We start from the raw sequence: 27,946 nt of genomic DNA on the forward strand, positions 1-27,946 counted from the left end.
GAGATGGTCCTGGTCATTAAGCTTCTGTTCTTCACCTGCCTGTGGCCGACAGCAGTGCTACACAGCTCTCAAAGCCAGCATCACCATCTTCACCATCAGCAACAATTCTCTTTCTTAAGAAAGCATAACAGGTAAGCAACATGTTCTCTCTGTCTCTGTTGGTCTGATAAACTTTATGCTGTCTGTCTGCAGTCTTTCAATGGATCTAGTTTGTTTATTGCCCTGTTTTGCCAGTTTTTGAATTTATACTACATGTAGTGCATGGATATGGTGTTCCCAAAAGAGGAATGTTAAACTATTCATTAGCAGAGGTTTTACATAACCAGACATTTCATATTGTGGTTTCCTATAGATATTTCATGTGATTGTGCACATGCCCACACACAGCTCTTTGAAATTGTGTGCTATCAGAAGACTGTTATGATACACTGAGTATTTAAGCTCTTTCACTCCCATTACAAGAAGTAGAAATGCATTCCAAAGTTCAATGTTGACATTATAAAATGACTGCCATTAACTCAACAGCAGAGCAACTAAACTATCACGATAATAAAGACATTCTTTTAGTACTAAATGAGGTGAGTTATACTTTATTTTCACTGATGACACAGTGTACTCCCTTTTTGGAATATGCCAGTGCTTTTAGACATTGGAAATGGTATCCATTCTTAGTTTATCCAATCAAGGAAGTGGTTTAAAAGAAATAGTAATACAAAGCTTTCTACATTTAAGTTTCTATGCAGAGCGTTTGTGCTTTTTCTCACAAACAAAATTTCACATTTTAGATGTGGGGCTTCTGGATGTGTTTCCCAGTTAATCTCACTTCATGTGAACAGACCACTGGCTGCCAGTAGTGATCCAAGCAGAGTCTGTCTTTGTAGGGATGTTGGAGACATTGTAATAAGAAGTCCATTGTAGGAAGGAGGAATACAACTGTAGTACTTTTTCATGTCCTTGACCCCCTATTAATACAGTCAGGGGAGCTGGTAGTTTGTTCATAATAATCACCTACTGAGGAAAAGTGACATAACTGGACTCTAGTGTGAGTAAGCTATTTTTAAATTTGCGTGCTTTGTAACAGGCATACAGCTGCTTACTGTATCTCTATGTATGTGATAATCCAGCAGTGATGTATCTCTGAGTCCTTACATATCTTGTTAAAATCATGGTTAAGCAATGCAGGGCAAGAGAACGTGTACCAGTAATACAATGGAAGTACCTGCAAATGCTATATAGCTCAGTATTCCTGGATTCTGGATTTTCTCAAGGTCATAGGTTCAAGTTTGGTTGAAGCCTGGTGCTCAGGAACAGAACGCATTCTGGCAGACTGTTTCAAACACTACTAGTTTTAGAGGGAATGTGAGTGCATGATTGTTTGCTGCAATAAAACAAAATAAATAGAACTAGACCTTGAATCAAAATGAAGTCTAATCTGGGTCTTCATTAGTTTCAGGAAGCAGTTAAGAATCAAATTGAAACAGTAAAATATCTTAGTGTTACCATAGGGGGGTAAGTTCTGTTTTAAGCTTGCTGTTACATTTTTGTCAGCAGTAAAAGGGAAACATATGCTACTGTTGTTTGCATGTATCCTGTTCTGCAGTAGCTAAGAGTTGCTTCATTGCTGGCATGCTAATTTAGGAAGCAGAAGAGAAGCCTTGTGGGAGGAGACAGCAACTGTGGCATCCTGCTGGATGCTGCTGACCTCTTGCCACAAGACAACAGATCAGGAACAGGAACAACACAGGTGCAGTATCCCCTCCATCTTCACAGACCTTTACTAGTGCCTATAAGTGGATTCACAGGATGGTCCTGTGAGACGAGAGAAAAAAGGATGTTAACATAATAGAAGCAAGGAGGAATGCCAGCACGCGTTCTCAGATAATGCTGACTGGGGTATCAGTTTTCTTCACAGCAGGCAAAGGTTTGGCCTTCTGTACCATTTGCTAGGCCCTTGTGATTTAAAATTTGGAATTGGGAAGAAGGCTGTGGAATCTGAGCCCCAGAAGATCCCAAAGCCTAACAGCTGCAAATCAGCTTGTTGGTGGAATGGATCCAAGCACATTTAATTTCCTTTTGTTTGATTCTTCCTCTGATTCTGTCCTAAAGACAGCATTATCTTCCAGTACGTTGCAACAGCGTCTGACTTTCCACCGGCCTCTTTTTCTTTCTGGGGAAAAACATTTCAGCCAGCACCGGAGTTATTAGGGACACAGATGACAGATGGCCTTGGTTAAATGGGTGGCCTTTTAGAAAGAATCCCATGTGAAAATGTTACTTAACCCACAAGTTCCACTGGTTTAATAGAGTAACCCAATTCTCCCTCCAAAGCTATTTGTCTGCATTCTCTTGTAAAGAAGATTTTAAAGCATTAACCAAAAGTACATGAGAAAGAGATTATTCTCATGGTCCATTTCCTAAAGCAAAGAACAAAACATTTGACTGTCCAAATATTAGGCTTTTTGACCGTACACGTTGCTGGTGTCACTGAACACTTGGAAATGCAGAGAGGGAGAGAGAGAGAAACTACAATTTTGATGCCTACATTTATCTGAGTTTTAAAATTTGACAAATGTATAACAAGTTTCTGAGGCTACATTGCTACGTAACTCCAGAACTTATTTCCAGGAGAGTTTGTGTAGTTCTACCTTTTGTTACCTTTGATTTGGTAGTAGCTGGAGTGCCTCAAGAACATATCACTGTAAGAATTTCTGACCATTATATCTAGGGCCCTTCATGGTCTTCTTTTCACAAAAGAGTCCTTCAGAGTACTCTTTTCATAAACTTCCCTAGTTTTATTTTGAGTGTGATAACTTTTTCTCCACAAAGGAACAATGGTATCTTGGATACTAAATTAATGTAACAGAAAGCCTGTGTGATCTGAAACACTTCAAATGGTCTTTATGTCCTCAGCTGGAATTTAATAATAGGCTACAATTTCATTTATGTAACATAAATGTTGCCTGAAAGACAACTGTGAAAGTTAGAGCTGTTATAATTGAAAGCAGTAGTTTCTTGAGCATGTGCTTCACTGGGGCTGACAAGCCCATTTTTTTTCCATTGCCCAGGTCTATGCCAACATCAACCCACCCATCAGATATCCACTTGTTACAACTCCCCCAGACAGGTAAAGGGAGATGTTCTTAAGTGCATGTGGGCTTTTCCTCTCAAACAATGCAGCCTGACATCTGCTGCACAACAAGGATGGAAAATCAGCTACTACATTTACACTTGTAGATTATGGTGCTCTAGCCAAAGCTGCATACCAAATAGGCCACTGAAATATAAACTATGTCTTTGGTGTGCTTTTGGTGAGCAAAGTGTTCCACTGGCAACTGGCACACCACTGTGGTCTTGAGTGACCTTTACAAGCTCTTCTGAGACCTACATAAGTTAAATTTTTCTCTTCTGCTGTTTAATGGAGTTGGCTCAATGGGAAGGAGCACTCGTGAAAATATGTGCTGATGATTTCACAATGCTGTGGTACCAATCAGTAGCAAGATATGGGTCTGGGATTTCTTGGGAGTAAACAAATGCGTGCATGCAATTCCCTTTGAGTCATCAGTTAAACAACTTTAGGGCTGCAGTGAGGAGAATGTAATACACTAGCTCTTAGCCAAGGAGTAACATCTGGAGTCCAGATGCTGATATTAAAAGAGTATCTGCTGGAGAATAGTTCTTAGCCTTGGGTGGGAGAGGCAGGCAAGCAGGAGAAAAAAGTGAAGCATGAGTGTTTTTCAAAAAATATTTTGTGTTGTTAATGGAACTTTTAGAAATGCTGATACCTTTACACGTGCAGTGGTACCAGCATCCATTAATGTCAAGAGCATGTACAACTGCATGTAAGTGTTGGGTTTTTTTTTTTACCTTTACAATTAAAAAGTATTTTCTGCCCAAGGAAGGTACTGAAGAAAAGATGCTATGCATTTGTAGTGGAAATACTATTCTGACCCCTGCAGGATCTTTCCTAGCTTGAATAACCACTTCTGAGAGCATGTAGAAATACTTACTTCACAATTGGTATACAGCACATCAGCTTGAAGATGCTATTCAAGTAAAAGGTGCATTTATGCAGCATTTCTGTTTAGCTTTCCTCAAGCAAGAAAATGGAAGAAGCATCAAAATCCTATAGCATCTATTTTCAGTGACTTATTAAGAAAAATCTCCTGATCTGGGTATTTTTGAGATGACTGGGGAAATTTTTCCTCAGTCACATACTTATTTCCAGTAAGAAGTTGTAATAGATGTACTTTAGCTTTAGCCTGGTTCTTCCAGTGAAATCATGAGAACCTCAAACAGGTGTCTTCCTTGGCACATCTAATGACAAATAACCTAATGCTTCCAATCTGAATTAGCTGTGCTGTGGCATTCTGAATACAGTTCATCATTTCCTCTTACACCAACTCCCAAGCAGCAGAATTTCCCCACGTGCCCATTACAGAGCACTGCAGGTGTTCATATCTACTGCCTATTCTGCTCTGACACAGGCAGGCTTGCTTGTGGCAGCTTTAATTCTCTGAAGCATGAGGTTTCATTTTAGCATCCCTGTGATTTTAATAATGAGAAAACTAAAGTCTTTCTTCGATGTACCTGATGGATGATTGCCCTGCTACAGGCATTCAAAAACACACAGGTAGATTAATTTGGTCAAGCCCAATAGCCTAGCAGCCAGTGATATGGTGTAATGTAGCATTTTTCTAAGTAATTTCTTGTCTTTCATTTTTAAAAAAGGGGCTGGGAGTGGAGGGAGGAGGAAAAAAAAGCCAAAGTAGCTGCAGATATACCTTGTCTTAAGGTATTCTGTATCTCATCCTATTCACTGTTTGACTACAAATATAGAACAAATTTCAATCATCCAGTCTAAAGTAACAATTAGAGTCACTGGCTGCAAAGTCTCAGTGAATCACAAAAGGCATGAAAGAAATGATCTCTAGGGAGATCTCCTTGCCTGTGGCAAAGCAGCTGTGTTTAATTCATTCCTACAGCTATCTGTCTGATATATAGCCCAAAACTTCCCCCAGCAATCTGTTTTCACCAGGGGGTAACACAGATCTCCCTTGTTGCCACTGCCCATCCTACCTGTGAGAGGACATGGAAGACAGGCCCTGTAAAAGCTCGTTATGTATTCTGAAGGCTGTGGTGCATTCTCTGTCTTCTTCCTCCAAGTTAAGCAGCAACAGTTCCTTGAGATCTTCCTACATCTTTCATGAAAGGAATGCCTAAACTAAGCACAAGTGCTCCAGCTAAGATTTGGCTGGTTTTGTTACTACTTGGAGCCAGCCACTTAGAGCAGATCACACAAAAAGGAGTGGAAACTGAAGGAAGCATCATAGCATTTTCCTTATAGCCAAAGTAAATAGTGTAATGGATTATTTCTAAAGGCTATGTCTCTGAGCTGCCAAGACTGCCTGCAGACCTTGTCTGTGTTTTAACCCAAATACTTAGGGATATGAGTGCATACTGGACATCCCTGACTTACTTTCTGTGTACAAGAAAAACAGACAGAAAGGCTGCACAGGAAGGTAATTTTAAATGCAGATGTAACACATCAATTCCTTTCTCAGATAGTGAACTTCTGCATGGAATCTTGAATGTGGTATACGTTCTGTGAAGGGAAAAGAGTTAGCAGCACTGCCTAGGAAGAAATGCAGACTTATTGACTCATTTGAGTTCTCAGGGGGAAAAAACAAACGAAAAAAACCAAACAAAACCCCCTATTTATAATAAAAATACTATTGTCTTTGTAATATAGATAATATGAAGTGGTTTAAAACCATGGATATACAGTGCTGTTTCCAAGTCTTTGTTGAAAGTGGTAATGTGGACAGTACCATTTTTCTCAGTTGGCTATCATCTCTTGCATAGTGGTAGGTTCAGTCTCTGAGGGAACTTCTTGTATGTACTAAATGTTGTAATAGGTGTTCCTCACAAACCTGGGTGCCCTCATATCTGACTTTCCCACCTTTCACAATATGGATCTTCCCAACTTCATTAGTGCAGTAACTTCCCTTATCACTCCAAATTTAACTGACAAGGGTTCTTGAATCTCTGCTTCATTAAATGAGCCTTCTGTTGAGCAGTAAAAAAATAAAATCTTTTAAATATTTTTTTTAAATGTAGCAAACGAGATATTAAAATGAGGAAACTTGACAGCACCAAAGTCCGGCCACTTAAATCTGAGCAGCTTCTTCGCATAGAGGACCATGACTTTGCACTGAGACCTGGATTTGGAGGTAAGCAAGTAGCAGGTACCAGTGCTGCACTTGTTAATAGTTCATTCTCTATCTGTAAATTTCTTAATATTTTTTGTTTAGTGTATCAATAAGAGAAAACATTCAAATTGTCTTCTCAAAACTAAGTAACAGGATAATATCATTACAATACTACTCTTCGACAGTGATTAAGGTATCCCTGGAAACTGCATAGTCTAGTAGCAATTAGCAAATTAGTTAGTCATCATATTTGTTTTGAGAGATTGAAATGTAACATGAATTCCTAAATTTTTGCTCTGCACGACATTTAATAGCAGTCCTTCAGTTTATTACCATGCAGTTTCTGTGTTTTTGGGCTCTATGATGATTATTCCTTCATTTAACTAAATCACATGTGGATAACGTGAGTATTGAATGGGATTTGGATTTTGACTCTCCTTGACTCCTTCCCTGATTCTCCTTCATGGGAGGTAAAATGAGAAAGCTGCCCTATTATTAAGCTATACCTGAACCTTTGTGTCAGCAGCTCAGTGTTCATGATTCATGGAATCAAACCAAACAGCTTTGGTTTATGAAGCCAGAATAAAATATACGAAGAGCAATAACCAACTGTGTAAACAGGCACAAATCTGGGAGGCCAGCTGAAGCCTGTGGAGTTATTGTTGACACCAGCTGTAGGGATCTGGATCCCGGCAAGCATGCCAGGAGAATGAAATGTGGAGTAAGAAAAGCCTTTCTGGATGTGTTGGTTGAATGTAAAAGAATTCAACGTTACTCTACGAATTTTGGCTCATCAGGGAACTAAAATCATCCCTGTCTTCTAACAGTAGTCATGTAATTTCTGTATCTTGGCAGCCAATGTTAGAGTTACCTCTTGCCTAATTCCTGTCTAGCCTAGCATCCTTCATTTCAGATATTTTCCTTTTACTACCTGCCTTGTCACACAAGGTATTTGAATTTTTGAGAGTTTCATCTCAGAAGAAAGACAATTTGGGATGTACTTTATTGCTGGATCATCCCAGAAAGGAATACTTCTGATGTCCATAAAAGTAGCTTTCAGAATATAGCCTGTTATCTAGCAATTCTAATTTTCTGCAGTCAGTGAGGATTTTTTGTACCCAGCGAATCTGTACCAGGCTTTTTCCCCCTGTCCTTTTATTTTCAGATGACTAATCATAGAGCCCATTCAATTCCTTTTGAAGCCAGCTGTGTTTTTTTTCCACTGACTTCATTGCACAGACCTCCTAATAATCACATTGCCGTGGGTACAATTTCAGCTGCACTCCTGTCTTTCAGAAATAGCTTTCAGCAGAACAGTGTACCAGCTTTACTCTTTGCTTTACTCTTCTGTCATTCACATGCTGTAGTGGCATAGGTGGTACTTGGAAAAGTCACAGCCAAGTGTTCACACACTTCTGTGTTTTCAGAATTCTCTTAATAAATGGTATGCTTACAAGTCAATCTCTTTAAGAATAAAATGTGAATCTGTTAATATTTTTACAGCAGACAGTAAAAGGTCTCAGTGAAATGAATGTTGATCCTGAATTTATACTCAATTTTTCCCATCTTAAGGTTGATTTCAGTGATGTTACAGTAGTAAAGAATGGCTTGGTTTCTAGAAGAGACAGGTTGATGAGGCACAACAATTAGCACACAGCTGTGACCTTGTCATAGGACAAAACCAGCTGAAACATAAATCAGGATAACATACCTAGACTTACTGCCTGACAGCAGAGTATGAGTTTCTCTGACAAACACTGTAGAATAAGTGTGCAGCAGAAGGGAAAGAAGGTGAAATTGGAGATCCCACCGCCTCGCAGGCACTGACTAAAAATCACACTTGCCCTTCTCACAAGGCGGGCACTGACACCACCAGCTCTCGCAGTGCGTTCAGTACAGCAATACCCTGGGACTGGCACAGACAGGAGAGAGGACTTTGCTTACTTTTCTTCACACTACAATCACAGCCACAACATGGCTGTGAACTGCATGAAGACTTGCAATGCTATGGATTTATGTATTTAAAGCAGACGAGATTTTGGGTTTGTTTTTATCAAATGTAAAAGCGTCTCAGTACTGTGATTCCTCAAGGGCTTGGATCTGACACGAGCCACAGTGCATGATTTATTCAGCTCAGCACAATGCATGAATTCACAATACTGACATGAGAAACTAAAACAATAACAAAACAGGTCAAAATAGCTGCGTGAAAAAGAAGCATTTTAAAATTATTCTTTAAATTTAAAAGAGTCAGATTTTTTTTTCCCTTCTCTGTGTCTCATTGGAATTTCCTGGGAATGTCATGGAGCTGGAATGATAAATTTTGTTAATTTCTACGGTGCCTCTTTCCCTGAAAAGATGATTTATCTTTTGCATCAGTTTAGAGGAAGAAGCAGCTGGAAAATTTACACTGTTTTTAACCTAGAGATTCCTCAGTTCAATAAACTCTTAAATCTAAATCTGACCTGCTTAATTTCATTTAGCCCTGCAAATGTAAAGTGAATGAAGCAGATAACAGGACCCAGAGTTTTTTGAGTTTATAATTATGGAAAAGCAGAGCATATGCTGAATTGTATTTTTAAACTGAGCAAATATCTACACTGGAAAAGGGTTGGGGCAAATGAATATAGAGCTTTTGGACACCAATACTGTTGGCTGTAGCATTACTGGAAATAGTCGTGACCTTGCTCACATGGCTGATTTTTTTCTCTGATAATAGGTTGTTCATCTTTAGAGATGGTTCTTTTTTGACCAAATGGACACAACTCTGCTGTTATTTATGAGTGCAATTTGGCACTGTTCTGTTGATGGCAATGATGTTCCATATGCACTATCAGAAGTTGACTCTTTAACTGCTAATTTTATGTAAAATTTAGTCTCAACATTGTCCATTTATTAACAGATTTCAGATCTAAGTCTGACACAAAGCAAAATCAGGAAGTTGTCTGTACATTTTTGCTATAGAAATTCTCCTATATATGCTCTTTATTATACAGTGCAGCTGAATGAAGTAAACCCATAATTCAGTACAACCTAATATATAATGAAACAAAACCCAAACATTTTTTGTTGCTACAATGCACTTTACTCCCTAAGCCAGGCTTCTGGTTTCTTGTCTCATTGTTTGTTTTGTCATTGTCTTCTTTTGTTTGGAAGTCTCCAGTAGATCACCTAAGCATACCCAAACAGACAGCCCTACAGACCAATGAGTCTGCAGAATGTTAAAATTTTTCTGTGGGCCAACACAGTGATGGTTTGAGCAATTTCTCCAGATACTGGGCTGGAAGCTTCAATGCTTGTCTTACTCAAACAGTTCTTCTGACAACGTTGTTGAAGGCTGTAGGAATTATTTTTAGCCCTTGCTGTTCCCAAAAGCATATGTTAGGGGTCCTGCAATGGTATGGTAATGGCTGCCATTTGTGGTCTGCTTACATAGGTCCTACCAAAGGAAATAAATGACCAACAGTAGTCTCAAAAGTCTGATCTTTTCATGACATCTGTATGTATTTGTATGACTATGGCATAAAGTACTTCAAATGACTTCTCAGTAGCCTGATACTCTGTGAGAAGATAGTTCAACTGTGGACTGGAGAACAAGCAAGACATTAAATTATGTTTCCAGCACTTCTTAGAATGATAATCTCCTTTTAAACTCAGTGTTAATGGGTAAGCACATGTCAATATCTGATGCTGAACTGAGACTTTTAGTAGCTCATATCTGAGGGCCATCATGCATGCTGCCTTGACAGTCAAAACTATATATATTGAGGGAAGTATTTTACTGAGCCACACTTAGAGATCCTTTTAAAAATGATGTTCTTTTCTACATATGCACATCTATTTTTCCATATCATATTGTTTTCTTAAATTTCTTAATTTAATGTACTGTCAGAAGTGATTTTGAGTTCTTGGTTACCTCTGTTCTATTTACACATGCTACAATTTTCCATTGCCATTTAAAAAATTGTTACTCTTTTATTCATCTGTGCCTTGATTTTGCTAACTGTAACATCCTCTCATATGCTCTCTGAACTATTTTGCAATCTAAAGATTGTAGAACCACATGATAATTGTTATTATGTACGAGTAAATTCTCTATGTGTGTGTGAAGTATAACAACTTCATTTTTCTTTTCTTTTGTCTTAATGACCTGTCAGGATCTATGCTAATAGAGTTAGACTTAACTAATGGGTTAGCTGAAGAAATTTTAGAATTGGTTATCTCTGCTATGTCAACCAGTAAAGGGAATAATAATATTAACATGTATTAGAAATGCTGAAAAAGAATTTAGTAGAATGTATCTGGTCAAGATGTAGCAGCCTTTCTAGAGAAATTGCATAGAATTGTGGAATTGTTTAAATTGGAAGGACCTTTTAAAGGTCATTTAGTTCAACTCCCCTGCAGTGAACAAGGACATCTGCAGCTAGGTCAGGTTGCTTAGAGTTTGGTCAGCCTAACCTTAAATGCCTCCCAAGATGGGGAATCCACCACCTCTCTGAGCGTCCTGCTCCAGTGCTTCACTTCTCTTAACACAAAAACATTTTATTTTATTTTATTTTTATTTTTATTTATTTATTTTTTATATCCAATCTGAATCTCCCCTCTTTTAGTTTGAAACCATTTCCTCATCCCTTACCACAAACTGGATCTCAGTCAGCAATTAGACATAGTCTTTATTCCAAGTTTTCAGAGGATCGGAGGTTCTGTTAACTCCTCACTCCTTGAAAGGTCAGGAACTTCTCACCCTGGTGGAGGAGAGTGATTCTGATATAAGTGGAATGTCTTTCTTCCATATGTTACTGGAAGTAATAGCTTGGATCCAAAACAGGAGAGAAATGTTTTAGAAGTTTGCAAAATCTCTGATAGGCACCTTCTCCTAGATACATTTTTTTGTACAGTGATAAGTCTTCTGTTCCAGGAGTTGGCTACATCTAATACCAGTCCCCCTTCATTTTTCAGGTAAATAAGAAATAAATAAATGAGTAGTAAGAAGAAAATATCATTGCCAGTAATGCTGCTGTTTTGCTCTTTGCCAGAGGAAGGACGATACATGCTCACCCCCAACCCCATGTGGCTTTTTTCACTTCTGACCCTGGTTTTCTTTTTCTATATGCCCATAAGCCTTTTTTAGAAAAAAAGCATTTGTGCAGACCTTAATCCTTCCTTGGTTTCTCTCTCTTTTACTGGGAGGTTTCTGTAGACCTAACTTTTTTCCAGCACACGCTGTTGCCAAGACAACTTTGAAATATCAGTGACTGATTTTTTTCTAAATTCAACATTTGTCTTAGGGAATTGCAGGTGCAATCCTTTGAACTATGTGTTCAAAGGCTTATCTGATACAAAAATATATAGATATAGAATTCATTAAGCACATTGTTACACTGTAGAAATTGCTCCTAAAATGCTAAAATAGTATCTCTTTTTTTTAAACGTAATATCCCTTTTAAAAGGAGTATTAATAGAACTTGCCTGTCTTGCTATCTACTATAAAATTCTTTTTGCTGTGTTAAACTTCTTAAATAGACTGGAGTTGGCTTGTATTGGGATAAATCCATCTGAAAACAATTCTATTTTTCTGCTTAGGAGTAATTATCTTGAAAATCTGTGGAACCTCCATTGTGAAAATCACTAATCCCTCTAAAATAATGATTTGCAGCAACGCTCCAGCAGCAACTGTAGCTGCTCAATTTAATAACAAAATCCCCTCTGCCATCCTCAGTCTTGTCAAGCTGGGAAATAAAAAACACAGCTTTTCTCTTTTTTTTTTTCAAAGTGAATTTGATGTCATTGCCTGATGGTCAGCCAGAGATTGAAATTCTCAGCATATTAAGGAGAAAGCTGTAGTGCAGACATAGAAGTAGAAAAATGACTCTTTCTGGCTGTTTTCAGATGTTTATTGAAATGCTTTTTTTCTTGAATACATCCAAACTTGATAGAACAAACCCACAGGATAGAAAATTACCACTTCTCAGTAACGTGTTCCCAACATCTCATTATTACTGTTTCTGGCGGAGTTGGTTTTTAACATGTTCCAAGAAAAACTACGAAGTTCAGAAGGCCTGGACAAGTGCAGGGCCAAAATGTTTCTTACCAGAGTGGTAGTGTTAGTGGCAGAAATACAAAAATGTTTCAGGTCACTGAAGTGACCAGGACTGCATATCCATGTAGTGCTTCGTGTGTTTATCATCCACTTAAATTTGTTGCCAAAGGAGAATCAGAACGGGATGAAAATATTCACAGCTGCTATGATCTGTCATTGTGGTTTTATAATTGTCTGTGGTGAATGCTGACCTGAACAGTGTTTTCTTCTTAAGCAGTATGAGCATGCTCTTTGGCATTTCCACAGGAAAGGAACAGGAATCTCTTTCTGGGGAGTATGTTTGACAGTTCTCCCACAGAAAGAACAGATTTCATTGCAAAAGTTCGGTTTTTCTGTAGTTAACTTTAGAAACATCCTTTGTATTTCTCCTGGCCTTAGATTTTTATCTGTTATGCTCTTCACTGTCCACACTGATGTGGTTTTTAACAGTTCCCAACAGAGTGCAAGCTGTCCATTCAAAGAATGAAATAAAGAATGCATATATTTGCATAACTAGCACTTCAGCTTGCATGCATGTAATCAAAGTAATGATGTACTTTAGCTGCTAGTTCTGTGACCAATTCCTTTTTATCTGCCCAGATGACATGAGTTATTACTTGAAATTATGCCCACATTTGAATAGTGCTTGTTGGTGGCAGGAAATAGTCTGTATTTTTTGCACAGCCCAAGAAATTGTTAGGACTGCCATCATTACTCTTTCAAGAGCTGTCACTCAGAAAAAAAAAAAAAGACAAAAACATTCCTGGCAATGCATGGTGTATGTTTACCTAGAAAGCCAGTCATCTTATGATACAATTTGTGCATAATTCTCTGTATGTTTGAAGAATCTTGGTGGGAAACAGTTTGCTTGTTCTTAACTCGTAAAACTGGTAAAAGCCTTTGTTTACATGGAGAGTAGTTTCCCTCTCCTACCCTTTTGTCCACATAACTTTAAGCTCATATATCAATTGGACTTAACCCACATGTTTTAACATCCCACTCACGCAGATCACTCCCAAAGTTTCAGTAATACCAGTTAAGGTCAAATGTGCACTCAGATATGAGCACTTCCAGTACATCCTACCATTTGCCTCTGCCACAGTTCCAAGGTAAGTTTGGAGACGCAGTATAAAAATGTTCAAGTTTCTTAGTGAATAAGCTTAGATAAAATGCAGTTCTTCTGCCTATTTGAGGTCTCCTCCAAGCTCTGGCAATCAGCAGGCATTTCTAAGGCCCAAATTATCTCATACCAATTAGAAATCCAGAAAGTACCGGTTAAACTGCATGGACTCTAAATAGCAATGAGGCCATGTTTCATTGCTGTTGTCAGCCTTAGTGATGACCATGCTCCTAGGCTGGAGCACTGTGCTGCAACAGCTAGCTTGCTCCCTGAGCCACCCTTCCCTACAGCTAGCTCAGGTATCAGCTCTGCAGCGTGGGCTTCTCCTTCTGCACCATGCAGATGAGGAGCTTGATAGACACTGTTTCATCTTTCTGCTGTGTTTGCATTTAAAAGATGTGTGGATGCCACCTGTGTATGATGTTTGCATCACATATAAATCCCACTATAGCTCCCACTTAGGCTAAACCTGTCTTCAGCTTGCAACATATTTAGATTTCAGTGGGATAATGAGAGGATGACAGTGCAGGCTACAGTCCAGCATTTTTGTACCAGTACTTGATACAAGTCAGTATTTAGCAGAAGTAAACGATATACGTGGCATGGTTGGGATTGTGTGGGTAAAATAAAGAAGATATGTGGCTGAACCTGGCTTAGGAGAAGCATAAACAATTTTATCAGTTTGCATGAACAAGAGTGATTTGATATATATGTCAATACTCTTGCACATCAGCCTCTCAGAAATATGTCTCCTGCTGTCTCTGCTCTTCAAAAGCAAGAGTTTTCCCCAGGTACAATCTAGAGTTTTACTAATACACCAGTCAACTGAATTCTGTTTTGATCTTTGAGCCTCTGGCAGATGGACTGAGCCACACATTCCTTTCAGAAGCAAAGATGATTTCTCAGCCAGGCAGCACAGCTCTTGTCATTGCAGAGACATGCTTCTGTGTTTTCTGCTAACTCTGGTCACGATTTACCTTGTTTTTCCACATACATCCTCATCTTTTCTATGCAGGGTCAAACCCTCCATTAAAATATACAAGACAAATCAAGAGATTACAGAGCCAGATTTTAAAATACCTCCAAAATAGTTCAAGATCTCCACTGTTAAGAACTGGAGGCAGCTGTGTAATCCTCGAGGGATGCTATTTTAAGGATAATTCCAAAAAGAGACACAGTATCGTGGCTGGTTATCAGGAGAATGATATTTCTGGACTACTTTGGCTTTACTCTAAAGAAAACACAAGAAAAAGAGAAAGACAGGTTAAAGAATCTACTGCTATATCTTGCTTGCTCAGACTTCTTTGTACTAATGTTTTGTATTACAGTATTTAAATGTTTACTTTGAAAATGTTTTAAATCTTTTTTTTGCAAATGTAATTGGAATTTCAAGTACAATAGTTTATTATGACATCCATTCCAAAATGCAGAATATTCTTCATTGTGTGTGTATACACATATGTGCACAAATTTCTGTCCTCCCCCTCTTCTGTAAGGAAGTGCTTAGTCAGTTCCTTAAGTGGAATGACTTGCTTGCTGAAGATTACACAGGTAATAACTAGGCCTTTAATTATAGACATTGCGTGCTGAAGAGACTGGAAGAAATATATTTCGCTGTAATTTTAATAGGTTTTAATCTCTTTATTGCAAAAATGCAAATGTAGTTTTATAATACACTCATTCGGGCTGCATCATGTTATAAATCCACAGCCTTGTTCAGCAGCACAAAACAGAAATGTGGTATATAAAAAAAAAGTCCCTGAGTGCAGTTCAGCGTGTGTACTTGAAGATAAATTATGTACTCACTAATACATTGCATACACAATGCTCCATCCTGGCACATGCTTAGTGCACACACATCTTTTCCCTTATGAGGCAGTGAGCAAGTAGTAGTCCCTTTTCACAAATACCTATGCTAAACATTAAATAATTAAGTTAATAAAGGTAATTAGGAAGCATAATAGGCATTTTGTTTTTAAGTGTGGGAATAAGAGCTGGGACTGACAAGTAAGCTTTGCGGTCTTTGATGTAGGTGGTATGTTTACTCAGCTTTTCCCTACGGCACTCCAAGCAGTTCATTAGCTTTGGCATTGCAAGGCAACTTTCACTGCTATTTAAATTGCAGTGTCAGTAACTAGTCTAGCTGCAAAGAAATCGCTTATTTCTTATGCACTTATTTCTGCAACTACTTAATGTTGGGTTTTACTGTGTTGCCAAGAAGTTTCTCATTTGGCATACTGTGGCAGACAGACCATAGCAATGATGGTATGGGGTCTACTCTGAATGTTGCTAATACACAGTCTTCCCATTAAAAATATGGTCATATGTTCCTCATCACTCTTTCATTCTGTTGCATTGAAGGGTCACCAATACCCGTGGGCATTGATGTGCAGGTAGAAAGCATTGACAGCATATCTGAAGTTGACATGGTAAGTTGGTTAGAATAAAGAATTTCAGCCAAAACTCAGGTTCCCAGAAGTGTCCAGATGGGTGATACAGAACAAAACATTTAAAGACAGTGAACTCTTAGAAGCGCACAGTCTTGCCATGAAGCATGGAAGTAGATAAGGACACAAAGCAGAGGAATGCAAGATATTTGTTCCTTCTCCATAATTATCACTAACAGTGCCACCCAAACATTAGTGCCGAGTTGCTTAGTCCCAGAATAGCTGGGCACCTTAACTTGGTGCCCAGTATCTCATTTACAGTGTCTTCTCATGCTGAGTGTAGATCTAATTATCAATGTTGAAACTGCTACGGGTTCTTTGTGAACGCCTGCATCCTCTACAATCCCACCCAAATCAGTGGGTTTCGCACAGGTATAAAATCACATTACAGGAGGAGGCCAAATTATCTTTCCAGTACTATTTTCAGAAGTAATTCTTCTATCAAGGTGAGTGATGCCTGTCTAAAAATGGAAAAGCTAGATAGGTGAGCACAGAGCGGTCAGATTGTGCAGAAGCTCAGACTGGATTTCCAGCTGCTTTCCCATCTTTTTCCATGAGAGTATTTCCAGCCATGTTATTTCTCTAAGTAAGATTATTTCATATTTTAACAGTTGTAGTTCTTGTGAAATTGATTTATTCTCATGAAATTCACTGTGATGTTTTTACGTGATTCATTTAATTCATAAAAAATACAGTAATCTAAAAACCTAATCTAATCTCTGTACAAAATGTACAGATTAATGGATTTTACAAGTTGACTAGAGGATCTATAAAGGAACTGTAAAGGAGCTGTAGTCCATTCTGAGAATAACTTGTGAACACTTCCACAGGAAAACCTCCCAGTCCACATTAGGTTGATTTTAAAGTTTCTTTTTCCTTTCACCAATGGTCCAATCCAGCAGACCGCTGAAATCTGTTTTATCTGAGTATATATGAAGCATGAACCCCAGACTCAGACACCAGCAACAAGGCAGACAGCAGGCATCTCAGAGGTAGCTCCAGTCTATATTTAATCTTGCTGAGTGGCATCTAATTGCTCTCACTGAGGATCTTCCACATGATGTTCATAGCAGAAACTGATCCTTTTAAAATTTTATCTTTTAAAAGTTTTTAACCTTTATCTGTTTTTTATTGTATGCGAATAAAACATGTGCTGTCTTCTTTTATTTTTAATTAAACAAAGGACTTCACAATGACTTTATATCTCAGACATTACTGGAAGGATGAGAGACTTTCATTTCGTAGTACCAAAAACAAAAGTATGACTTTTGATGGAAGACTGATAAAAAAGATCTGGGTGCCCGATGTGTTTTTTGTACACTCCAAAAGATCTTTCATCCACGATACAACTGTGGAAAATGTCATGCTCCGAGTGTACCCTGATGGCAACGTGCTCTTCAGTCTACGGTAAGAACAATCCTCTTCTATAAGAAAATACACAGCTACAATTGTGGATCGGATCATGTAGAGTGAGAAACAACTTGAAATCCTTGCAGTTAGGATTCCGATTGGCATTAATCCATTGGTGTTAGATACTGAGTACTGTTGATAACTAAAAATCCTCTGTGTACCAGTGGGAAAATCAATTTAGCAATGGTAACTTTTAAAGAAAATATCTTATTAACATTGTTCCCTGTCACAGGATGATGGCAGTTTTTTCATCTGTTGTAAATACCACTGATGTTTGTCAAATGTTAATTCATTGCCTGTGGTTTTAGCAATACTGCAGTAGTTTTACTGCTGAGTGCAGTAAAACCCCAAATTATTAGCAAAGGACAATTATTTTTTTTTTCCCTGAGTCTTTTAAAACTAATCTCAGCTATTTTCACTCTGGGATACCTGTGAACAAAACGCTAATATAGATCAGGGCTGATGATGGGCACAGAGAGCAGATCACAGCAGTTCCAGAACTGGAACAGCAAGACCATTAAATGTTCTTCCCTTCTACCTACACATTATAAGCAGATGAGGATGGTATGGCAGAAATAGTTTTAATGAAAGTATTTTCCCCTAGGTAGAATCTCTGGGGCCTGTGCATTGCAGAAATCACTTCTCTCTAGTTTATTACTAATTAGCCCTGTGCTCAGAGGTGATATTTCATCTACTCTGGATAGTTGGAAGAGTTATGCAAGCATTTGAATTTTTGGCTGTGTAATAATTGTTCCAACGAGTGAATGAATTTATCTACCCCCTCATAAGGCATACAGAAACCCTAACAATTGCTGTACAACACTTTAAAATAGTGTAAGGCCTTTATGTTCAATAATCACATCGGGCAGCAAGAAACCATGAAGTGAACTACGCATTTTATTGTTACCATCACTTCTGTCCTCCGTGGAAGAGAGCAATTAGAGGAAACAGACCTCAGCTTACAGCAGTGGCTCTTAGTATTATGACAGTGATGGGAGCCCCTGCCCTCCATCCTCCATCCCATTTGCAAGCTGATGCACTACTTTTACCTGTTTCCCTAGTTCTCCCAGCTCTTTTCCCTACCTTGCCTTAGCCCTGCATTAACTGCTAGTAGGTGCTGGGTGACTCCTGTTCCAGTAAAGAGCAAATCCCCAGAGTTCCTGACAAACCTGCAGATTTCTTCCTGGGCAAAAGTATCAAGGGCAGATCCTGTCCTCCTTCTCCCATTCTCCATCAGTTATTACCAAACTCAGAGGAATGGGGTGAACCAAGGTTTTGAAATGATTAAGGTCACATAGAGCATTTGTGGTCTGAGTGGTGTTAATGCATACGTTCCTAAAGAATTGGATGCTCATTAAAACCCTCTTTTTGTATTGACAGATTTACAAGCAGTGGGTAGATTATATTCCAAATTCTTACGTTCAAGATATCTGCATATTCCACAGTTTTTCTTCAGTGCTTGGCACCCAGTATTTTATTGAAGAAAAATTGAACAACAACAACAAAAAAACAAATTTGGTACTAAAATAGTCTCTCTCTCTCTTTTTTTTTTTCCAATCCACATTTTATTCCTGTTCCTGTAAACCTGTAGTCAAGACTTAAAAGACAGAAATAACATCTGCATCTGGAAGTCTTACGCATCGTTTTAAAGACCTATCACATTTCAACACCTCATTTCGACCCAGCAAATTCTGATATTTGTAAAAATGTAGCTGCAGTGTGATTACTGATCACAGATATTCAAAGATCACTCATATACCCGATGTACCCAACACCACTTATGTAAATTCAACCGGTTCAATTGGGGGAAAACCGAAATATCAAAATAAAATATCAAATGACATGCAAGCTGGGACAAGAAAGGAAAATTTGTCAATATTTACTGCATTTAAATTGCTGCTCTAAGCCTTTTTATTTGTTTATTTATTGTGTTAGTTGGTGATATGCTAAGGGACATTTATCTTCTAAATATCTGTGAAAAAGCAAGTAGAATGGGAAATTAATGTTTTTGTCTAGGTTTACCTAACTTTTTTAGAGTATAAAACATTTTTATGGTATTGAAGAAGAGAGTAGGCTTTCAGAAATTGCAGCTTATCTTTTGTGCAATTAGATATTATTAGATATTATAAGTGTACTATCTATCTGGGAAAATAGCACTTGGAATAACATCTGCTCAGATCTGTAAAATTATCTACTAAAATCTATGAGATAATCAGTTAAGAAATGTGAACTCCCTTTGTAAATCTTGATAGGTGTAACCCTTTGAAGCAAAATGTATAAAAGGTTAATGAAGGATCAGACCAGTGAAGAATTTATAAATGGGGGCAATGCACTTGATTAGAAAAAGTATTTGTGTTTAAAAATATATGCTCTCTCTCTCTTAGTTTTCTATCACTATCTCAAAGGAATTTTGGAATGTCTTAACAGGAGCAGGAAAAGGCAGTCATCAGGATTCTAACCAGCGGGTTGCTTGGGGATCTCAATCAGATGACTGCACAGTCCAGAGAAAGTGTGACATTTTTCATTTACTGTTTGCCTTTCTTTTCCTTTCTGCAGAATAACAGTTTCTGCTATGTGTTTCATGGATTTCAGTAGGTTTCCTCTGGATACCCAGAACTGTTCATTAGAACTGGAAAGCTGTAAGTTTAATTCGTGCCTGCTCCTCGCATGTTGTTGATAATACATTTACCACCTGTGTGTGACCAGAATCCTTCAACCTGTACATATCAAACAGCTTTGGATCCAGTTTTGGATATTTCCATAACTCAACCAAGATGAAAAACTAGTTGTGCACTCTGCTTTGTTTTGACTGGGTTGATGTGCCAAAGCTGCAATCCAAAATATTTTCTTTATCAAAAATCATGCTTTGTTAGAGAGAAAAAATAAAAGTAAAAAGTAAAATAGGATGTCAGTATTTGACCTCATGAAAAAATGAAAATGATCTCTTGTGTTACTGTGAAATGTATGTTTTCTCACCCCTGACTCAGTGGTTTGTGGTAAGCTGTAGAACTGGACAAAGAAAGGTAATTGTGTCCTGCAGAGCATTTTGATATCTCAGTATTTATTCTTATTTGTTCTGGGAGCTGAGATGCTGGCTGGGAACAGGTTGGCAGTGCTCAGGCAGACTGCTCCAGCAGTATGGCGGCTCCTGAGCTGCATCCCTGTGCCCTGGGACCCCAGTCACACCTGTGTTCCTTCTCTGTCACATGAGCTGCTGGCATGGCACAGGACTTCACCTGCAACAAGGTGCAATATGGTTTTTGCAATTTTTACCATGTCAGCTAGCTGGCAAATGGATATTAAAAATGTTTCCTTGTGATTTTCTCATTTTGTTCGAGTGGTCTCCCATTGCTAAGAAAAGAAAACAGAAGCTTTATTCCAGCACAGGTGATTTAGTTTTTCCCTTTGCACAGATGCATACAATGAAGATGATCTGATGTTATACTGGAAACATGGCAACGAGTCCCTGAGCACAGACGAGCACATCTCCCTCTCCCAGTTTTTCATCGAAGAATTCAGTGCTTCCAGTGGACTTGCGTTTTACAGCAGTACGGGTATAGTATGACCCTGCCATTAGAAAAGAAGAAGGGCACACAGCCATACTGTCTTTCTCCTTCAAATTCAGTGCTAGTAAATGTGTCTTACTGCTGAGAGATCTGTTAAAATGAGGGCTGTCAATCACCTTTGTCTGTTAGCCTAAGCCCTGGATTATCTTCACATTACCTGCAGAACCCTTGCTCAAGAAGGGAACTCCAATGTATTTAATTGTCTAAAATCTCATTTTCTTCATCGGTAAATTGTTGTTAAGAATCTGCTGACTTTAAAAATTCTACACGAGAGTGTTTATAACCTACTGAGGTCAAACTCATGGCTTGCTTAATGTTGCAGAAAAAAAATCCTTTTATGACACGGCTACATTGTTTACACACAGGTATCTGGCCCAAACAGTATTTTATTCCTCATTATCGATCTTGAACTACACTTTCTAGCAGACTGCACAAGGCTGTAGGAGTTTATTGTGATTTCAATTTCATGCAAAGTAGTTTTTATTTTCTTTGTATTTCTACATGCAATTGCAAACCTTGAAATATTTCTCTGCGTAAGTAGTCTAAACGCACTTTCCTTAACCAGATAAAATGTCCTGCTTGCTACTGTATTTCCTAGTCTGAGATGATTCATTTCAGAGGGGTTATTGTACTTTATAATTTAGATTTAATGAAATGGAAATTATTCCATATAAGATGTTAAATGCACAACACATGGAAAAAAAAAACACTTTAAGACATGCAAGAAGGCAGAAAATAGACTTATCTAGTATATCTTAACTACAGGATAGCTTCTTTTTGCCTTTTAGAAAGATTAAGGATTCAAGTTTGCAATGAGGATTCAATGGCTGATATTTAATGCAGAAATTCCCATTAAAATTACTCTGCAGCCTAAGCAATGAGAAATTCACAGCTTGATCAGCTTCTTCATCCTTATCTCTTGCTTGTATATCAGTTAAGAAGAGCTCCAGCTTTCAAGAGCCGATGTCATGTGAGAACTGGTGATACCTAGCTATTGCATTTGTAACTTGCTGAAAGCCATGTCAAATTTGTCCTTGTTGCAAGAAGAAAGCTGCTATCACTGTGTCCAAACTGCCTTCTGGGAACCCAGCTATTCTCATCAAAAAGTACTTATGCAAGCAAAGATGGCCTCACACACAACAGTGCAACCTCATACCACCCCTGTAGTTTTTCAGGACCTTCACAGCACCTCCCACTTTGTAAAAAGTAACACTTAATTGCAGATGTTTTGGAGATAAGCTAAATCAGCAGGGTAAAGATGGAAGAAAAGACTTAAAGTCACAGGTGACCACTGGGAGGAACAAGGGGATAAATGCACATACTGAATCTATTAGCTAGAACATTGGCATTTGTAGGCATACACTTTTCTTTGGGTTTGAGTTCTGGTGGTCAGTCAGGAGATTCCACTTTCTCCTTTTCTTTTGCTTCTTGTTGAAAGAAAGTGTTTACATGCAAAACCTCCTCCCCAGCAGAAGTGAGGAATAGCAGAGGACTATCAGCATAACTCTAATGGCGGCCATCTCCTCCTGAAGATTCTTGGACAAAAAAATGGACAAAAATGCCGCTCACAGAGCATCTTTCTGCACTTCAGGTTGTGTGTCATCTTTCCTGTGAATCTCAGTGAACCACACACGTGTAGCATTTAGCTTCTTGGAGCTCCCTGACTTCCAAAGGAGCAAGTGTCAAACCATTTATGAGACGATCATTTTTAAAAGTGAACTCCTGGAAGAATATGGGGCATGTTTAATATTAACTTGAGTAATTACTAAGATACTCCTTTATGAAGTGACTCCTTGTGATGGCATGACAGTTCCAATACAGGCTCATTTCCGTCTGCAGTTGTATAGGAAAGGCAGATGCTGTGCAGCCAGCCACGTTACTTTTTCACCTCATTGCGTATGATTTTCCCCCGCACGTACGCTTTGCTGCACAGCGCCTGTCTCAATAGTCGCTAGATGGCACCCTTTCCTTTAAAGTCAGCACTGGGCAGGCAAACATCTGAACAAGGCAAACGTGTGGTACATATTTATAGTGGAGAAACGATGCTTCATTGCCAAGGTAGCTGTATTCTAATGACATATGGATGGACAGTTTGAAAAGCACTATATAAAGGCAGGGTGGCAGCGATATTTCTTAGGTATTTACTAATACTGATGTGGATGCCCAGGCAGGGCTGGTAAACAGAGGTCACAAATAACACAGTTTTCGTTTTCTCCCCCAACCTTTTCCTCTCCCTTTTTTCAATAGGCTGGTACAATCGACTTTTCATAAACTTTGCACTCCGGAGACATATTTTCTTTTTTGTGCTACAATCCTATTTCCCAGCCATGCTGATGGTGATGCTGTCTTGGGTTTCTTTTTGGATTGACAGAAGAGCCGTTCCTGCCAGGGTATCACTAGGTAAACCTTTACCATATATTCTTTTGGGAAGTAGAGAATGGTTAGGGGAGAGATTTTGAAGTTACCTTAGCTTCTTGTTTACACAAGACAAAAATGTCAGATAATTGCCTGAATAATTTTATACAAACTCCTTTACTCAACCTCTGTGTTTGGAAATTGGATGTTTCTTCAGACTGGCTTTGATGTACTAGCAGCTAACACACCACAGAAGGAAAGAATGATGATTCTGCAGATTTCTGAAGGTAGAATTTTACTTCATTCATTTTTTATTTTTCAAAGACATTTTTTCCCACTATCCCCAGGTACTCAGATCCATCTCTAAATTCGTGGCTCATGAGAGACATTTCACAGGCACAACAACATCCACCTAAGAGCATTGTAGTTCAGCTTTCTTTCTAGAAGCAGTTGATATCTTCCTTCCAACCTGGAATCATTTTCCTGACTTGTCCTAGTTAGCAAAACGTTTCTTGGTCAGGGACTTGGAATATGTTTGCTTTGATACCTTAACTCTGCAGGGCATGCAGGCTGCTGTGGAAGGCCAAGAGTAAGTTGGGCACCTTTCTGCGCTCATGGTTTTAATTCAGTCCACCACAGCTTGGGATAAAAAGATTGATTAAAGTAAGGTTCTTTAATAACACTGTTGTTTTCTCGGTGATGACAACTGACATCACTTCGAGACTACCTTTTGTTATGCATCTAACACTAATGGCCTTGGAATAGGTAAATGTTTTACAAAGATTAGCATCTCTGTGAAGATCCTATGGAAATATACTGAGATACCTAACAAATCCATTATACATCTGAGTTCTAAAACTGTCATTGTAAGAATTAATGATGTACTGCTGTTCTTCCTTCTCACTGACACTGGTTCCAAAAGTTGATGGTTGTTGTATTTCCTGGAGAAGTGAAAACATTGAGAACCTTTGTTTAAGAAACAAACTATCACGTACTCGGGCAGCCCTTAATGTTTATTGATAGGTATATTAATCAGCCTTTCTATTAGCAGAGTCTAAAACTATTAATATATGATATATGAACATATTAATCGAAAGCCAATTTATGATACCTAGTTTTGCTAATGCATTTACCAATTTATTTGTAAGAAATTTAACTTCACGTTTAAAAGTAAGTTTTAATTCTCAGGAAGTCATTTGTAATGTTGTCAAAATGTTTTTGCTGATCACGTTCATTAATTTATTCATATATAATTTATACATAACAGGTTATGCATCAGAAGTTTAATAAATAACACACATTCCATTAGCATAAACATACATAATTTATAGGCAATGTTATCAGCGACGTTTATAAAGCTTAGCTCTCTAGCCTAAAGTACACATATTCTTAATAAACAGATTTTCTCCTATAAAGTATATCTCAAACTCCAACCTTCAACATAAGGAACTTGCAGAGAGAGAAAGGGAAAACTTTTGCATATTCTGGGGGACTTGAACTAGCGTAAAGTTGGAGAGAGGCTGTACTGAGACCCAGATGAAAGACCATTCTTTTTGCCACTGCAAACTCACAGATGTTACTGAGATGTCTTCACTTTCAGTCTATTAAAAATAAGGCCTGGCTTGGATTTTTATTATTATTTTTAATTATTACTATTATTTTCTCCAAGACAGAATACAGCAAAGTGAGATTAACAGGTTCACATCAGAGTAGAAATTCTGGAAAGATGAGGTTGAAGTCCTAGACATAATGAAGTCAACAAACATTTTGTAGTTTCAGTGGATATAGCATTTTTATGTTACAGTGTTTTTAGAAGCAAAAAATTATGACAGAGACATACAAATTGACATATGTTGCCAAGAAGTACAATTATAAAAGTGCTCGGGAGGGAAATTGGTGACTCATTAGTAAAGCTCCAGGACGAGGATGTGTATAGCAGAGATATTGGCTGTAGGAAACAAGACCACAAACTTGCCTTCACTGCTCCATAGGAATCATAGAAAGGCTATCACAGAAAGCATTCCTTGCACTGCTGAATCCCCAGCATTGTGTCCTCAATGCTCAAACATGATGTGCTGAAGCTCTGACTGTTCACACTCGGTGGAGGCAGATATGACTATTTCAGTTTCAGTTGATATGACTGTTGTTTTTGATAGGTGGCTTACAGGGTTTACTCTACATTTCAGACCCCGTGCTATGAAATTAAAGGCAGTTCCAATCACCCGCCTTCACAGAGCTGTGCTGTCCAAGCCATTGGTGATGAGATAAACAGAACCAGCTGTTAAGATAACCTCCCCTTCTTCTTTGTCAGGAATAACTACGGTGCTGACAATGTCAACCATCATCACAGGAGTAAGTGCCTCAATGCCTCAAGTGTCTTACATAAAGGCCGTGGATGTGTATTTATGGATCAGCTTCCTTTTTGTCTTCCTGTCTGTCATCGAATATGCAGCAGTGAACTATCTCACCACAATTGAAGAGAGAAAGCAACTCAAAAAAAGGGGCAAGGTACAATCATCTGCATTTTGTTGCCTTTAAAAGCATCTCAGAAGTCACAGAGTAATCCTGATACAAAGATGTGATTATCTGTGACTCCCCTCTGTTACACACTCTTGGCTGAAGGGAAGAAAAGTACTGTCCTCTCTGATCTTGAGAAGCTCCAAAGTTACTCTCCCTTCTTTTTTTTGTATCAGAGATTAGGGAGCACAACTTCTGATTATTATCATTTTTCATCACTCAGAGGAAAGTATCTTTCATTTTGTTTCTCAATCACCTATTGACCAAGACAATTTCAGCTTTTTCCTCCCCCTAAAATCCCAGACTATACTCGTGTGATGTTTCCTCCTGTTTGCTGTAAAGCAGAGTTTATTTATCTTTCTTCTGTTCCCTCTTTTTCAGTTAGACAGATGGGTTTAATGATGGTTTGTTTTTTTTTTTTGTCTTGAGACCAGATGAATAATTAGGTCCTTTTTAAAAAAGCATGCCTGAAGCAGAGATGTTTACAAGTTAAACATTCGCTTTCTATGAAGCACTTGTTAAAAATTTTCCTTCAAGAATATCCCCACATGTGAAACCACTCACTGGAATATCACAAGTGGAAGAACACACAAAAGATGCATATGTTGCTCACACGATTTCATAATCCCATTAAAAAAAAAAATGTTTGAAGTAATTTCCCACAGACCTACAGATGAGTCACAGTTTGATTTTTCTATTTCATAAGCAAGGGCATGTGCAAGTCAGCTGGCAACAGGCACTCAGACAAGTGTGTTTTGTGCCACACATGCCTTTATTTGCTTACGTGCTGTACAAGGGGTCAGGCCCCACAGGTAGTAGTATCTGAGGTAAGTGCACTCTGTGAGGTAGCTATGTTCTCTCTATGACTGCAATATGAAGAACAGCACTGGAGAGAAACGTTTATTTTCTGTTTTATTTATTTATCATTTACTAAAACAGCTCCTGCTAGATTCAGAATAACTATTTTTTCTGTTGTTGCCAGGCCTCAGGAATGTATAACATTGATGCAGTGCAAGCAATGGCTTTTGATGGCTGCTACCATGAGCCTGATGTTGAGATGGACCTGCCTGCTTTCCCCGACCGCTGTGAAGAGAACGAAACTCGAGCACGAGCAATCAGTGTGTCCAACGTGGGCACAGCCCGCATCAAGAGGAAGAGATCTTTTAAAGGAAACGTGGGCAGGATTATTCTACAGAACAATCACGTCATTGACACGTATTCCAGGATTATATTTCCCAGTGTGTATATTGTGTTCAACTTTTTTTACTGGGGTTTGTACATATGAACAGAAATGATTATAAAGCTAGATTTTATCCTGTGTATGAGGATAACACAACGGCAGTAGAGGAAGGGGTTAAAAGCTTCTGAAACTGGCTTCTTTGTCAAACCAAGGCTGGTTTGGTTAACAGCAGAACTGCTGATGAAAAACTCTCATGGTCTAGTTTTTCAGCTGGACTGTTCCATGCTTCACTGGGTCAATCCAAAGTGCGTGCTACTGGCTTGCTCACTAAGGGAGCCCTTCATCACACACCTAAACAGATAGCAGCTCCTGACTAATGTGTTAATCTAGCATTCATCTACGCTCTTACCATTGCTCTTTAATCAGCCTTTCTGTTCTCCACCTGTTATCCAGTTGTTTTGGAGTCAGCACCAGTCACCTTCAAATTGCCCCTATCCCAGTTTCACTTACTGCATTTCTGTTTTGCTAGACAACCTGTACACACCTCAGGAGTCTTTGCTCTTTGATGGTAAGGAAATGGGGAAAGCGACTGTGACTTACCAGTGGGTTAGAGACCAGCAGAAAGCAGGAAGTAAAGCTGATGGGGCTTTGTACACTGTACATAACCAGTGCTTCAAGAAAAACCTTCTTCTGACAGCCATCCCTGGCTTTCCACTGGACTACTGAGAAGGACCTCTATTTTGGAGAAATCACCAGTCCCCAAAATAGCACAGGAACAACGGCCCAAACCAATGCATTGGGATTTTACAGCCACCTCCCCATGAATATACAGCATCCCCTACATAAGTTGTGCCCTTCACGTGACACCTGCACACCCGTGCCACATGTGGACCTACCCTAATCACCTGCTTTCTGCCTAACTGCTCGTTTCAGAAACCCAGCTTTGAGGAAGGTATTTTAGAGTGCTTTATCAAGAAAACAAAACAACCATATCTTCAGCAGAATCTGTTTCTTCTGACAAAACTTGGGATTTTGCCCCACCCTTGGCTTCTGAGATTGAAAG

General features: G+C 38.6%; 1 protein-coding gene across 1 annotated transcript; it reads left to right on the forward strand.

The window, feature by feature from the left end:
- GABRR3 (gamma-aminobutyric acid type A receptor subunit rho3) lies at positions 1-27,024 on the forward strand. The gene is made up of 9 exons (XM_065744118.1): positions 1-131; positions 6,118-6,230; positions 15,770-15,837; positions 17,039-17,262; positions 19,822-19,904; positions 20,679-20,819; positions 23,079-23,231; positions 25,498-25,694; positions 26,686-27,024. Exons 1-9 carry the CDS (start codon positions 4-6, stop codon positions 26,986-26,988), a joined length of 1,410 nt encoding a protein of 469 aa, XP_065600190.1. The 5' UTR covers positions 1-3; the 3' UTR covers positions 26,989-27,024.
- The last annotated feature ends 922 nt before the right edge of the window (positions 27,025-27,946 follow it).

Source organism: Cyrtonyx montezumae, unplaced genomic scaffold, assembly GCF_038088225.1.
Source record: "Cyrtonyx montezumae isolate F1298 unplaced genomic scaffold, pur_monq_1.0 scaffold_3, whole genome shotgun sequence".
NCBI lineage: Eukaryota > Metazoa > Chordata > Aves > Galliformes > Odontophoridae > Cyrtonyx > Cyrtonyx montezumae.